General features: G+C 41.4%; 1 protein-coding gene across 13 annotated transcripts in view; it reads left to right on the top strand.

The window, feature by feature from the left end:
* Positions 1-16,683, top strand: part of GREB1L (GREB1 like retinoic acid receptor coactivator) — a 231,879-nt gene that overhangs the window by 156,015 nt on the left and 59,181 nt on the right. For 11 of the 13 annotated variants that reach the window (XM_043508012.1, XM_038390230.2, XM_038390228.2 and 8 more), the window contains 4 exons: positions 543-728; positions 8,538-8,864; positions 9,820-9,948; positions 10,504-10,638. In XM_043508012.1, the coding sequence (XP_043363947.1) occupies positions 543-728; positions 8,538-8,864; positions 9,820-9,948; positions 10,504-10,638 (777 nt within the window). The remainder of the gene's footprint in view (positions 1-542; positions 729-8,537; positions 8,865-9,819; positions 9,949-10,503; positions 10,639-16,683) is intronic. The other 2 variants (XM_043508009.1, XM_043508015.1) reach the window with 2 other exon arrangements.

Below are 16,683 nucleotides of genomic sequence, written 5' to 3'. Positions count from 1 at the left end.
TCTATCTTTGTCATTCTTAACCTTATCAAAAAGATTCTATTATTAATTGATGTCTTAATGAAACCATTCATGAAAATAACACTTTATCTGCATTTAAATTTTAAAATGTTCATCAAAACAGTACACAGTACAGCAGTGTCTGAAGCACATTTGATTCAATTTGTGCTGCTTTTATCAGGTTAAGACTTCTGTACTGCAGTTCTGCAGATTTTGCACACTAAATTATTGGTAATGTGAGCTTTATGCATTTAAAGGTCATGATAACAACTGAACAGATTACTTTGATATTTGTCTTTGAATAAATAATTACTATCTTGGTGCTGGGCAAACCATCACAGTAACTTTTGGTAAATCGATATTGACATATACAGGGTAATACACTATTGGCATACTTGATTTCTTCTGTAGACAGTAATAATGTCATTTTGGTCACTGTAGTCCCATCTTTTGCTATGTAGCATTAGACAGAAGTTAGGGAACACAACTGTTGCAAGATTTTGTGTAATAGTTTGTTTTGAGTATTTTTATTTTTGTTTTTGAAGGTTATGGCACTTTACCCTATTTCTATGGCAATGTTGGTGATATTGTAGTAAGTCCCTTGCTGGTGAATTGCTACAAGATTCCACAGCTGGAGAACAAGGATTTGGATCTTTTGGGATTAACTGGCGGTCAGTTACTAAGTGTAGAGAACATGATTCTTTTAACGATACAGTATCTTGTCCGATTAGGTAAGTCGTTTCTCATATTTGTTTGTTTATGACTTTTGTTTTCTCCCTTCATCTCCAATATGTCCTACCTCTTGCTGGTAGCCAGTTTTCTGTCTATCTTGCAGATGGAAGAGATGACTAGTCTCTATCTAGAGTCAGTGCCAGCGCTATTTTGTAAATCTGCTTGAAAAGGAGGTGAATTTGAAGGGTGATATTGTTCTCTGTCCTCCCTGTGACCAAGGTCACCTTTGTGAAAATCAAATATAATTCTGCATTGCAAATACTTAATTTGCTTAGGGAATCAAACCACCTGTTTTCACAACCGTTTCTAAGAGCACCCAGTCCTTTTTTTTCATTCAGAGTTTCATGACAGATGCTTACAGATGTGTTGTCACCATTGTTTTGGGGACTGCAACATTTACATGAAAACTACTTCTGTTGTGCAAACTAAAGCAATTTATTTAGTACACAACAAACTCTTGTTTTCTTAAATGTATTTAATATGTGCTCTAGACAGAATTTAGGGTAGTCAAGTGAGTTGCAGATTTTCTAACCTTTTGTGGATAGCTACTTTCCCTACATTAGTGTAAAATGTACTGAACATAAACGTAAGATATTAAAGGCATAGAGAATAGTGTGGGCAAGTGCTGTGTAAGCCTCCTCTCACAGCTGTATCTGTCTTGACCTGCATCTTCCCTTTCATTTTAGTCCTTGGTCACCCTTGAACAGAGACTGCCAATCACAGTGAGATGCATGGTGATTTTGTAATAGAGATGCATTGCATTTTCTACACTAGATGAATGTTTCCCCCAGCATGCCTCTTCCTGGGGCTTCTTTCCTTATCCAAAAATCCAGTAGAAAAAGATAACCTTTCCATAGATGTTTCAAACCATCTTATAGAGCTTGATAGAAAATTCTCTCACAGCTATACAACAAAAAGACTATAGTTTTCAATTAAATTATGAATACTTTTAGCATAATTTTCTTACAGCTCTATTGGATACTTCCCTTCTAAAGTCTGTAGGATTTTCCTATAAAAAGTAATGTGGAATTTTCCCTTTCTTGATATCAGGAATTAATGATAAGGGAAATTTTGGACCACTGGTAAAATCATTTTTTTTAGTGGGTCCTTGAAAAGTGTCCAAAAAAAAGATTATTTCATTGAGAATGTTCATAGTTTCATCTAGAGCAAATTGATTTCAAAAGAGTAAGAAGCAGAGAGGTCTGGGAAATAGATAGAAGAATGCCACATCCAGAGACTGCCTTAGTTGTATTGGCTTGTTATTGGTACAGAACATTTTTTGTGCAGTTCTACTGCTAACAAGTATCTCTGAATCTTGATGGATTTCTGATCACATTGCCACTTCTTCTTCTTAGAATAATTACCCAGGATCCACCACCTGGAGCTTTCATAGAATCATAGATTCCAAGGCCAGAAGAGACCATTGTGATCATCTAGTCTGACTTCCTGTATAGCACAGGCCATAGAACTTCCCCAGAATAATTCCTAGAGCAGATCTTTTAGAATCTACTTGGTAAGTTCTTCCAATGGTTAATTAAGAACATAAGAATGGCCATACTGGGTCAGACCAAAAGATCCATCTAGCCCAGTATCCTGTCTTCTGACTGTGGCCAATGCCAGGTGCCCCAGAGGGAATGAACAGAACAGGTAATCGTCAAGTGATCCATCCCTGGTTGCCCATTCCAAGCTTCTGGCAAACAGAGGCTAGGGACACCATCCCTGCCCATTCTGGCTAATCGACCTATCCTCCATGTATTTATCTAATTCTTTTTTGAACCCTGTTATAGTCTTGGCCTTCACAACATCCTCTGGCAAGGAGTTCCGCAGGTTGACTGTGCATTGTGAGGAAAAAATACTTCCTTTTGTTTGTTTTAAACCTGCTACCTATTAATGGCATTTGGTGACCAAGTTCTTGTGTTACGAGAAGGAGTAAATAACACTTCCTTATTTACTTTCTCCACACCAGTCATGATTTTATAGACCTCTATATATCATCCCTTACTCGTCTCTTTTCCAAGATGAAAAGTCCCAGTCTCTCCTCATATGACAGTCATTCCATACCCCTAATCATTTGTGTTGCCCTTTTTTTAACCTTTTCCAATTCCAATAAATCTTTTTTGAGATGGGGCAACCACATCTGCACGCAGTATTTAAGATGTGGGTGTACCATGGATTTATATAGAGGCAATATATTTTCTGTCTTATCTGTCCCTTTCTTAATGATTCCCAACATTGTTAGTTTTTTGACTGTCACAGCACATTGAGCGGATGTTTTCCGAAAACTATCCATAATGACTCCAAGATCTCTTTCCTGAGTGGTAACAGCTAATTTAGACCCCATCATTTTATATATATATAGTTGGGATTATGTTTTCCAATGTGCATTACTTTGCATTTATCAGCATTGAATTTCATCTGCTATTTTGTTGCCCAGTCACCCAGTTTTGAGAAATTCTTTTGTAGCTCTTCACAGTCTGCCTGGGACTTAACTATCATGAGTAGTTTTGTATCAGGTGCAAATTTTGCCACTTCACTGTTTACCCTTTTTTCCAGATCATTTATGCATATTTTGACTTGGACTGTTAGTTACTCTCACTTAAAAATTTACACCTTATTTCCGGTCTGAATTTGTCTAGCTTCAACTTCCAGCTATTGAATTATGTTGTATCTGTCTCTGCTAAACTGAAGAGCCCATTATTGAATATTCATTTCCCATGTAGGTACTTGTAGGCTGTTATGAAGTCCACCTCTTAACTTTCTCTTTGTTAAGCTAAATAGATTGAGCTCCTTGAATCTGTCACTATAAGGCATGCTTTCTAACCCTTTAATCGTTGTGGCTCTTCTCTGAACCTGCTCCAATTTATCAACATTCTTCTTGAATTGTAGACACCAGAACTGAACATGCTATTCCAGCAGCAGTTACACTAGTGCCAAATAAAGAAGTAAAATAACCTCTCCTGTGTTTACTACTCCTGGTATTTTTCATTGTCAGTAACTCGGCAGGCATGTGTTACTTGGATCAGCACAGGAGCACTGTCTGAGCATTTTTGATGTCCTTAGAAAAAAGAAAGCCAGTGTCTCCTGTGGTTTTGTTTAGGGTTCCTGTTCCTCTTTACTGATGCTTGGGTGATTTATGGTTCATTACCTTGGTGCAGATGTTACTTTGGCAGGTTGCCATCTAACACTCTCTTATTAGCATTGATGGGTAATTGTTTGACATTCTTGTTTTTACATTTCTTCTGTTCCGGTAACTCTTCTATTATTATTTGAGAATTAATTGCCTTTGGCTCAAGAAACTTGTTAGGCATTGTCACTATGGTTTTTGCCCTATTGCCTATGAATCTCTCAGAATGGGGGACCCAAAAAGAGTATTGTGAGTTGTGTGGTAATATGCTGCAGCCTGCTGGACTCCTCAGGGTTTTTTTAATCAAGTTATTTGCTCTTTATGCTGATTTTTCTGCTAACTCATTTGACTGTGCATAGGAAGGGCTTTATATAATGTGCCTGAACTGATGCCACAAAGAGTATTGCAAAACTGAGCCATTTGTGGTTGTGGGACAGTTTTGGTTGTTGATTCATCTATAGAAAACTGAAATTTACGGTGAGTTGTTATATTGCTATATTGTGCAGTGCCTCAATTTTAAAAAAAACTGAGCAGTAAACTGTTAAGAAGTTGTAATCTTTCCAGACCAAAAGTGGTCAGGAAACCTATGTGGTTTCAGTGGTTCCTTTGCATTCTTTTTGCAGTATATATTACAGCTTTCACATTTAGATACCTTGTCTTTGATGTCAGCATTCATGGGTGACAAGTGTGGGGCACCTTAAGATCTTTTATTACACCATAGAATACCCAGACGGGCACTGTGGAATCCCTTGCATACTATTTCCAACCTCATGTTTTGTGGTATTATGATACAATGCCCTTAGAACAGAATCTCACCATATGTAGCAATTTAATCTCTTTAGTCCCAGTAAATTGTGTGTGGGTTTTTTTTAATTCTAGGAGATATACCTGGGTTTTTTTTTTTTTTTGCTGGCTACCTGTTTAGAATTATTCTTCCAAGCTGTTTGGTTCAATTATTTTGGGTTTCTCACCTGTGCTTGCCAAACTTGTTTCAGAAATTGGTAGCACTTGAATCAATTTACTTCAAACCCCTGTTTCTGCTGCTCCCTGCTTTCTTCGGTTACATATTCTCTTGAAAGCATGTCCACATTAAGAAACTCCTAACCAAATTTGAATTTCACAATTAACGTGCATTTTTAAAATTTCATTATCATTTTCTGAAGTTTAAATGGTGTCTTGCACAGTGGTTTCTGTACTGAGGCTTCCAACATCTGGTCTGTTTTTACATTGACAATTTTCTGTACACAAACATCTTCATAAAGATGTTCACTAACAAAATCAATATCTAACATTTGTTTTTCCATCTGATCATAGTTCTGCTGAATATTGATCAGTGCTTTGGAAGCATGTGCCACTAGATTATCACCATGAAGAAATATGGCCTAGAGACCATGTGATCACATATCAGTTGTGATAATAGGCTCTTTGTTAATCTGCAAATATTTCCATATTGGTGCCTCTTTGACAATGTATTTAATTCTGAAAAGTTTTTCTCTTAATCTTTCAAGTGCAGTTCTTGTTCCTATGCAGTATTCTAAGTGGAATACTTAACATGTGGCAAATTGGGGGTGAATTTGATAGGGTATATTAACATCACTTCGAATCTCAGTAAGTCCTCCTTGCTTTGGGGTCTTTCCATTTATATAATTATTTCCACCTTCTTGGGTTTGCTTGAACTCCTTTGCCCTCTGAAGTTTGTGTCCTGCCTAACTGATCTCCTTCAGCCTGTCTTGCTTTTGTATCTGGATAGTTTTAGGTACTTTTCTGTAGTATGTTGCAGATATTATGTAGTCTCTCATTATGTACTCCTGAGTGTCACTACACTTGCACAGAATTCATGTATCCTGCAGATTTCATTGCTTTCCCGCAGAAAAATGACTTCTGACAGGGAAGCAAAGGAAAAGGCAAAAGAGCAGTCACACAAAGATCCCCAGCAGTGCAGGCAGGTTTGTTTGGGCACCTGGAGCAGCTGGTGGAGATGTAAATCACTGTGAGGGGGCAGGGGAGGCTGGGCAGTCATGTGAGAAAGAAAGACATACATTGTGACCCGATTGCTCACTATTGTGGCAACTTTCCATGGAGGGAAGGGCTTCGGGTGTTTCTGAGGAGGTAAGCATGGGGCAGGCTCTGTTCTCCTCAGAGCAGAATGTAGCAGCCTGCCTGCTTAGTGAATTGTTCCTATTGTCTTTGTGAATTCCCCCAGGAGTATAGAACAGGTGTAAAAGTTTTAAGGCTCCTTTACATTGCTAGAGTGGCGTAAAGGACAGTATGGCCTTATAAATGCTTATGGTGCTTCAGTGATTAAAACTGGTCTAAAATTTTGGACTGAAAAAAATTCCTATGAAAATGTGCGCCATGAACTGTTTCCTACTGACCTTTCTGGAGATGGTCAGTAGCTAATATAAATTGTGAGTGTGATTCCCAAACCCTCATTTGGTCTTCAGTTGCCTATGATGTAACACTGAGCATATGGCTGCATATATTTGTTGACTAATAACTAGAAATAAAGGGTCAAACCTAGCTACATTACTATTAGGCAAGAGGGTTTGGGGATTTCCTCCAGCGCTCTCCATTCCCATTCTCCATCCGTTGTATTGTAGTTTAAATAAATTACTGAAATAATTGAAACAAGAGTAATTATATTGCATTATATTTACAAATAAAATATGCAGAATATTGCAGAATTTTAAAATATTGGGTGCAGAATTTTTAATTTTTTGGTATGGAATTCCCCCAGGAATTATTATGGTGCTCATTCCCTCTCTCCCTTCCCCCCTTCCAGTTCAACAGTTTTTTCAGCAGATCATTACCAGTTATTTTCCCCTAACCAGCTCTTCAAAGATCTGAGATGTGATACTTTGGTATATCTCAGAAATTGAGTCAGTTCTGAAGGGAAGGTATAAACATAGATTTACCAAAAGGGGGAATACAGAAGATAACTCAGTTAATGTAACTGCCTACATGCTGGATATAATACAATATTAATGTGGTGTGCACATATATGTTATTGGATAGCAGTGATGGTAGACTGGTTGTAGACTTTTGTCATAAAAAACTGCTTCCAGATTTTTGTGATTGACTCTTAACAATTCCTTTCTCCACTTCTCAGAAAACCATTCCATTTCCTTTCCTCTCCCCACGTCACCCAAGGTTTTTTTGCCTTCAAATAACCATAAAGTGAAATTGGACATTTTACATATTTTTGTTGTCTAATGGCTGCTCTTTGGTATTGAAGGTCAAAATGCTGAAATACCAAATCTATATCTGTGAATCTCACTCCTGTGGCACTGGGGAGGAATTTTGGCACAGTATGGCTATTTCTTGTTCTACTTTTATGAATATTGTTTTGCCAATTCTTGGATATTTGCCAATTCTAGGGGTTACAGTGGCTGAGAAGCTGGATATGAGTGTGCCTTTGTTGTCAACAGTGTGCCTTTGTTGCCAAGAAGGCTAACGGCATTTTGGGCCGTATAAGTAGGAGCATTGCCAGCAGATTGAGGGACGGTGATCCTTCCCTTCTAGTCCACATTGGTGAGGTCTCATCTGGAGTACTGTGTCCAGTTTTGGGCCCCACACTACAAGAAGGATGTGGAAAAATTGGAAAGAGTCCAGCGGAGGGCAACAAAAATGATTGGGGACTGGAGCACATGCCTTATGAGGAGAGGCTGAGGGAACTGGGATTATTTAGTTCGCAGAAGAGAAGAATGAGGGGGGATTTGATAGCTGCTTTCAACTACCTGAAGGCGGGTTCCAAAGAGGATGGATCTAGACTGTTCTCAGTGGTAGCAGATGACAGAACAAGGAGTAATGGTCTCAAGTTGCAGTGGGAGAGGTTTAGGTTGGATATTAGGAAAAACTTGTTCATTTGGAGGGTGGTGAAGCACTGGAATGGGTTCCCTAGGGAGGTGGTGGAATCTCCTTCCTTAGAGGTTTTTAAGGTTAGTCTTGACAAAGCCCTGACTGGAATGATTTAGTTGGGGATTGGTCCTGCTTTAAGCAGGGGGTTGGACTAGATGAGGTCTTGAGGTCCCTTCCAACCCTGATATTCTATGATTCTATATCCTTGGGAAGTGCTCATTAGATTTATTTTAATAAGGCAAATGTTAATAAAAGTGGTAACTCTAGGGATCAGTACTGAGATATAAAGCCTTATACCTCTAACTCAGCAGTTCAAATTCATGACATAGATTTTGAAAGTCCAACAAACAAGTTCCAGCATTATATATACAGATCTTAAGATTAGAAGTCTGAAGTTTTGTTACATTACATTATTGAAAAAATCAGAATCAAATATACATGGTCAGTTTACTTGTGGAGATACTGGGGAAAAAACAGAATGCTGGACTTTCTGGTATCTTTGGCAAGTTGCATAGTCATGATTAAGGTTTGAGAATGAGCACTGAGATTTTTGATCTCTGGATGACTGGAGGCTAGATGTATCTAGTTTACAGTTTTCTGATTATTGAGGGCAAAGAAGCTGGGGAGGAGATGCCATATTTGTTATCTAAAAAACAAAATGGCTTCTACAATGAAGAAATGAGAATATGCTCACACTGGTAAGTATCCATTTAAAAAATGTGGAAAATGCTATATAATGTCAAAAGAATGTCTTAACTAGATGAGCAAATGATTGATCTTGGTGTGACAACTTTTTGATGACAGATGATGTTATTTTTTAATGTAGGTCCTGACCAGATACCTCTCAGGGAGGAATTTGAACAGATCATGCTGAAAGCTATGCAGGAGTTCACACTGAGAGAGCGATCGTTACAAATGAGTGGTCAGTGTATCTCAGTGTCACCAGGTCAACTCCCTTGGCTTGCTAGGTTAATCACCAGTGTATCTCGGGACCTGGTGCATGTGGTTGTTACCCAGAATTCTCTGGCTGAAGGCATTTCAGAAACTCTGAGATCTCTCAATGAAATGAAACATCAGCAAAGGCTACCAGATTATGTTGTTGCAGTCTGTGCATCAAAGAATAGAGGAAATGAGTTCTGTGTAGTAGTCTTAGGTGAGTAACTTTACAATATGATGCAGTTACATGTGCCGTTGCATTATGCATTTTGATCAAGTGGTTCATCTTTAACCTCTCCTTAATAGTTTTCGTTCCCCTTTTACACTTGTGTAATATTTCTCTTTCTCCTTTTATTCCACTAGGACTTTATGTAGTAGTGTCTACAGGGACATTGGCTGGCGAGGGAAGAATAGCTGCATGCTTTCCAGCAGCTCCTCCCTGAAGCAGATTCACTAGCCTTACAGGGTCCCTGTGCTTGAGATACCTGAAACCTTGCTCTTCTGCATGGCTGCCTTGGGGAATGGGCCCACAGTGTCCCTTATGCAAAATAGTGTGCATATCTTTCCCTAGTTTACATGGCAACTGTACTATTTTTACATTGTAATGCTGACCACCTGATCCAAATGACTAGACTACAATTATTTTGGATAACAAAATAAAATATAGGGCACTGTTTCTGCCAGGCTGTTTTTTCCACAACAGGCCTTTATAATAAAGTTGTGTGCACATGTGTATGTGTATGCCTGAAAGATGAATTTGTGACTACACTCCTCCCTTTCTTATGTAAACAAATTAGTCTTGTCCCATTTTTTTTCACTCTGGTGGACAACTTCCTCTTCACATTTTACCAGAATTTTCCATCCCTTCTGAGGAGCAAGTTCTTATACTGTATACCTCCTTTTGCTACAGAATAGCTCATGGACCAAACTGTCTGTGAACAGTAGCTTGCAAAGAATGTGCTAAAATGGCAGAATATATTCTCCTGTGTCCTATCAGAACAGACTTGACTGTGTTTCTTGTTGATACCCCCCAATCTCTTCTGCAAAAAGGCAGGAGAGACCCAAGGCTGAAGATTAAGGCCATAATCACTTCCATAAGGCCATTACGTACTGGGGAGTTTATAATGAGAATGCACTGTATTTAACCTCCATCTGTCCTTTCTGTTCTCTAGGTCAGTATCAGTCTAGAGCACTGGCAGAAAGCATGCTGACAACCAGTGAGTTTTTAAAAGAGATCAGTTATGAGCTCATCACAGGAAAAGTTAGTTTCTTGGCATCACATTTCAAAAACACGTCTTTGGGTGAGTGAGTTTAAGGATCTGAAGTTTCTACTAACGGATGAATCTCCTGATTCTTTTGTGCATCTTCTTCTGTTCGGGGGTTAATGTAAGGCGCAGGAAGCAAAATGCAGCTCCCCATCCTCTATTAAAAGCAGAGGAAGAGCTCTCCTTCTCTCACTGCCTTGGTGTAGTGAGCATGAAGGTGTGTTCTTTCTCTCTTCCTCGGCTGGGCAGCGTGAACTCCCCATCCTGTTACAATCTATTTTAACTGCTTCATAGGCTGAATCTGATTGTAGGGCATACATAGTTGCTTGGGGCTTCTGTGTGCTAATCAGTCAACATATTTTCAGGGTCTTTGTTCCTTTGTGATCATTAAATATTACTGCAAGTTGTAAAGGAGCAACTATGAAACATTCAACTGTGGTTTTCTTTTGGAGTTGGACTTTATACAAATGCCCAGTCACTAGAAAAACTGAGGATAGTCAATGTGACATATTGGAACATGTGTCATAAAGATTTTCATCACTCATCTTTAATTCCTTCCAGACATATTTTATTTTTTAAATTCTTAAATAGGTGATGATTTGGACAAGTTGCTAGAGAAAATGCAGCAGCAACGAGGGGACAATGTTGTAATTCCTTTTAATGGAGATGTTAGTGAATGTGTGTCATCTCAGGAGGCAGCTGCCATGGTTTCAACACAAGACTCGGGTAATGTTTTTCTTTGCTGGATTTCATAAAATGCATGTGCCACAAAGTAGTCTGAGGACACTGTTCAGCCAGGCCAAAATTGTTAGTATCACTGGCTGAACACAAAAAGAAAACGACAACAATAATCTTGGCCAAGGGTCTTTCATAACTTTACTATAGCACAAAAAGCTTCCTCTTTCTACCTTTGACAGTTCTCAAGCTAAAATATTTTTGCTCTACATTTGTGCTACAAACTAACTGGAGCATACAGAAATTCCCATTTATGGCTGACTCTCTGGACTGATCGCACCCTGTTACGTCTGAAGAGGAAGTATGGTCTTAAAGCACAAGAGATCTGTGTTCTGTTTCTGATTGTGTCTAGACTGCTTATGTGATCTTGTGCAAGTGTCTTAGCCAACTTAGCCATGATATACCTCAGTTTCCAAAATGTTGATTATACCTACCACACACAGGTGCTATGATGCTTAATCAGTGTTTGGAAAGTGCTTTAAGTTTCTTGTATCAAAAGTGATCTAGAAGTACAAATACCACTATTATTTAATTATATTGTTCAGTGTGATATGTAATATATAGTCACAATGGATGAGCTGAGGATGGATTCACTGCCTTAATGTTGAATTTAATTACCTCTTACCTTTTCAGAACATTACCATTCAACATTCATTTTTATATAATAGTATTGGCAAAATAAGTAAAACTGATTTTCTGTGTGTTCTGAGATTCCTTTGGGTCCAGTAATAAGGCAAGTGATGGATAAATTTGAAACTTTGATGAGGTCTTGCCTTCACTGGGAAAAAAGGGTGTGTTCTTAACTCAAGCAAGCTAACAAGGTAAAATCCTACTGAAGACAAAGCAGTTTGTAGCCTGAGCAGAGGACAGCAGTTCAAGTTAAAAAGTAGGCTGTCATGCACACCTTTCTTTCCTAGTGAGGACAATACCTTAAAAGTTCAGCTTGGGTTTTATTTGAAGAATGAGCAAAGTTTTGGGCCAAAGTTTCTTATTTGTGGTTACTGTTCGTGTGCAGTAACTTGCCTTTTGTGAAGGGACACACCCTTACGCTGGTATGGAGGAAGCTGGCGAGCTCCCCTGGGCCTGTTTCAAGCTAATAAGATGCACCTGCAAGGATTGTTCAGCCTGGAGCGGGAGGAGCTTAAAAGGGGGAAACTTGCCACCGGAAGGGGCGGGGAACAGGAGGAAGGCTCCTCCACCCAGAGACTGCTGGTAACAGAGAGAGTCTGGCTGAGGAGAAGACAGTCATGAGATGCACTACAAAGACAGCCATGAGATGCCCTAACAACAAAGCAATATGCCCTAGGAAGAGGGGAAGAAGGTAAACCGCACAAAGGGGCAATAGTCTCTGAGAGACTGAGCCCTTACCCCTGAATCTCTAGGGGCTGCCTGAGAGACTGGTCCTCGTACCAACCAGATCCTCCTCCTCTTGCAAGAGACAGGGAAGAGGAATCTACCACAGGGAGTCAGTCCTAACGGGGTCCTCCCAGATGAACAGACTGCCACTTAGGCCCAAGGCAGCCTTAGGGGAAAAGGAGGCAGAGTGCAAGTGCAATGCTGCCAGAGGGACCACGGGGTACCCTAGACTACTGAAGCATGGCTCACAGATGGAGGTCCAACCAGCACTCCGTAGGCAGGCTTCCCTAAACCTAGGAAAGAGGCTGGCAACCCAGCCCGTTAACAAGCTGTTCTTGTGGACAGACAGGGTACATTAAGAGGGAGTGAATGCTGATGGAATGTGAATATGCCCAGGCCTGGAAAAAAACTCCCCCTAAGATGATGGTACCTGTCATAGTCAAAGGAAGCTGATCCAAGCTGATCTTGGACTCTGGCTGCAGCCAGATGGTGGTCCAGACCTCCATGGTGGGAAGTGACGCTACTCCTAAGAACACGATTCACCTTCAATGTATCTATGGCTATGTCAAGTCCTACCTCAGCCAGCAGCTACAGCTGATGGTGGGAGCCCATACTGCGGTCACAACCGTAACTTTAGCAGAAAAGTTGGCCTATGCTGTGACCATAGGCTGAGATGGGTGCTTATTTTTTTTTTTTTGGCAGGTCATTAATACCGAGCTCTCAGGTGCAAACAAGAACAGGGGTCAAGTGGGGATACCAGCTCCCCAGAGTTTGGAAAATCTTAGAGAAGCTGACAACCCCAGGGAAGGGATGTCCCGAGCAACACAGCCACAGACCCCCACAGGGGAGGAAGAAGCAGGCCATCAGGACCTGGAAGCTCTCCTATGGGACAGGAATTTTTTGTTAGAACACAGGAACAACTCTATATTATACTATGCATGTAAGCAACTGGACCTCATATATGGAGAAGTGACAGTCTCAGTGAGGTGAACGATACCCACACTTTGCACTCAAGAAGGGGTGCTTGTATCGAATTGAGAAGATTCAGCAAACTGGGTTAGTGAGGAACCAGCTGCTAGTACCACGCCAGTACCACCAGGCCGTGGTACAGCTGGAGCATGATATTCCCTGTGCAGGACCCTTGGGATGAGAAAAGACATTGGCTTGCATTTTAGCCCAATGCTATTGGCCAAGTGCATACCGTGAAGTGAGAGAATACTGTTCCTCCTACCCAGAATGTCAGCTAAGCAGCAGCAGGGGGATCTCTAAGGCACCCTTAGTCCTTTTGCCCTTGATTGAGACCCCCTTGGAAAGGATAGGAGTGGACATGGTCGGACCTCTAGAAAAAACTGCAGCAGGGCATCTGTACATACTTGTGATGCAACCAGGTATCTGGAAGCTGTTGCTCTCCACTACTCAAAAGTGACAGCCATAGCTCCACAGCTCTCGAAGCTCTGCTCACACATAGGTTTTCCCTGCAAAATATTAACAGACCAAGGGTCTAAATTCACTTCCCAACTGATACAGGAATTATGCTCCCTCCTAAAGACCTAAAGGTCAAGTCCTTGGAGACCTCAGTGTACCACCACAGACGAATAGTTTAATAGAGTGGCTTAATAAGACACTGAAAGGGATGTTGAAGTGCTTTGTCAATGACAACCCCAAGCAGTGGGACCGGCTACTCCCACTATTCCTGTTTGCCATAAGGGAGGTCCCACAAGCCTCTACAGGGTTCTCCCCATTTGAGTTGCTTGATGGTTGCCAACCATGGTGCATCTTGGACTTGCTATGAGAAGGCTGGAAGAAGAAGACATGGGGGCCTTACGTACGACCCAATATATCTTGCAGTTAAGGGTGCAACTCGGAAACATAGCGGGGTCTCGCCAGGAAGAATTTGAGGAAGGCCTAGCACACCTAGGAACAAAATTACAATAGGGAGGCATGACTACGGACTTTTCAGCTGGGTGATCGTGTTCTACTACTACTGCCCATATCTGAGTCCAAATTAATAGCCTGATGGCAGGGTCCATTCAAAGTGGTCGGGTAGGTAAGGCCAGTAGACTGAGATCAGACTATCTGAGCGAAGGAAGGAAATCCATGGTCTATCAAGTAAACCTCCTCAAATCTTGGAGGGTGCAGGAGGCCCTGCTGATAACTCCTATTCCAGCAAAGCCAGAATTGAGGTTCCAGGTGCCCAGTTATGAAGCTCCAGCAACAATACTGGGGGTGAATTGCTGTCCCCTGCACAAAGGAAACAACTCCTCCAACTAATCTGGGACTTTGCAACAATGTTCTCCAACTGTCGATGGAGAATGTGGTTAGTCCAACATCACCTAAAGACTACCCCAGGCCAGGTAGTTTGAGAGAACCCTTGACCATTGCCATGAAAGATGTGTGATACAGTCTGAGAGGAAGTACAAGCGATACTGGAGATGGGGGGGTGATTATAGAATCCAGAAGTGAATGGAGGAGCCCCATAGTTCTCGTTCCCAAATAAGACAGTATGGTTCAGTTCGGCATCAACTTCAGGAAGGTCAGTACCATCACAAAATTCAATACCTACCCAATTCCAATGATGGACGAGTTATTAGAATGTCTGGGACCAGCGAAGCACCTGAGCACTATTGATCCCCTTGTCCCCTTCCTCGCAAGAGAAAACTGCTTTCTCCACCCATTTTGGGATCTTCCAATTTAAGACCATGCCTTTTGGCCTCCATGGAGCTGCCGCTACCTTCCAACGACTTATGAATAAGATCCCCAACTCCTACTATCAGTATGCGGTGGCCTACATTGATGATATTGTTGTCTACAGTCCCACCCGGGGAAGATCACTTTCAGCATTTAAGAGCAAAGTTTAAAAACCCTACAGGAGGCAGAAATTCTGGCCAACTAGGCAAAATGTAAGGTGGCTATGAGTAAAGTAACCTATTTAGGGTGCCACATAGGAAGTAACTTGGTGAAGCTGGTCATCAGTAAGATGCAGGCCTTCAAAGTATGTCCTGTCCATCCCTCCCCCACCCCACCCCGCGCCAATGAACCTCATAGAAAACAACAACCCTAAGAAGATCCATTGGGATGAGAAGCATGGGGAAGTGTTCAGGGAACTGAAAACATGACTCTGCCAGGTACCCATGCTCTTCAGCCATGATTTTTCTTTGGAATTCATATTATGCACAGATGCTTCTGACATCTGCACTGTCCTCTTGCAAGACTTCCTAGGGAAAGAACACCCAGTTCTATATCTAAGCAGGAAGCTATTCTCTAGGGAAAAGTCATACTCCATTATTGAAAAGGAGGCATCATCTATCAAATGGATGGTAGGTGCCCACAGCTATTACCTTTTGGGTAGACCCTTTTCCCTGATCATTGATCACACACCCCTACTCTGGATCCAGACCACGAGGGATATGAACCCCTATATAACGAAGTGGTACCTTGCACTACAACCTTATAGTTTCCAAGTACAACACCAGGCGGGAAAGGACCATGCTAACACCGATTTTCTTTTCATGGGAGATTGGGGATGGAGACAACCCACCCCTGAACAGCCTTTCTGTCTTGAGGGGTGGGATGTGTGAAGGGACACACCCTCACATTGTATGGAGGAGACTAACAAGCTCCTCTGGGCCAGTTCTACACTAATGAGATGCATCTGCAAGGCTTGTTCGGCCTAGAGGGAGAGGATCTTAAAAAGGGGGAACTTACCCCAGGAAGGGGCGGTGAACAGGAAGAAGGCTGCCGCACCCAGAGACTGCTGGTAACAGAGGTAGTCCAGCCGAGGAGGAGTCAGCTGTGTCAACCAGATCCTCCTCTATTGCAAGGGAAAGGGAAGAGCAGCAGCCAACCCCCTGCCTGCAGGCAGGTTTTCTCAGAGAGCTCCCAAAGGGCCACCAACTGAGGGAGAAAAGAAGGGTAAACAGTGGACAGTGGGTCCGGGGGTTCTCTTCCCCCCCCACACTTTAATATCTCAGTATTTAGTTAACTGATTGTTTCTAACTGTTCAGAGCTTATTTTTGGTTTTTAAATTGTACATTTAGGGCCAAATCCTTTCTCACTTTTTACTCAGCCTTTACTCAGGCAGAACTCTTATTGAAGGCAGTGGGAATTTGCCTGAGTATGTAAGAACATAAGAATGGCCGTACTGAGTCAGACGAATAGTGTGTCTAGCGCAGTGTCCTGTCTTCCAACAGTAGCCTGTACCAGACTTTTCACAGCGCAGTTATCAAGTGATCCATCCCTTCTTGTCTAGTCCCAACTTCTGGAAGTTAGAGGTTTAGGGATAACATCCCCTTGCTACAAGTTCCACAGGTTGACTGTGTGTTGTGTGAAAAAGTACTTCCTTATGTTTGTTTTTAAGATTGCTGCCTATTAATTTCATTGGGTGACCACTGGTTCTTGTGTTATGTAAAGGAATAAATAACACTTCCCAATTCACTTTCTCTACACTATTCATGATTTTATAGACCTCTATCCTATCCCCCCTTGGTAAGCTCTTTTCCAAGATGAACAGTCCCAGTCTTTTTAATCTGTCTTCATAAGGAAGCTGTACCACACCCTAATAATTTTTGTTGCCCTTCTCTGTACCTTTTCCAATTATTATATCTTCTTTTTTTTGAGATGGGATGATTAGAACTGCACGCAGTATTCTAGGTGCGGGCATTCCATGGATTTATATAGTGG

This window comes from Dermochelys coriacea, chromosome 2, assembly GCF_009764565.3.
Source record: "Dermochelys coriacea isolate rDerCor1 chromosome 2, rDerCor1.pri.v4, whole genome shotgun sequence".
Taxonomy (NCBI): Eukaryota; Metazoa; Chordata; order Testudines; family Dermochelyidae; genus Dermochelys; species Dermochelys coriacea.
Note: the sequence above shows the minus strand (reverse complement) of the source record. Positions and strands in the feature narration are given on the sequence as shown.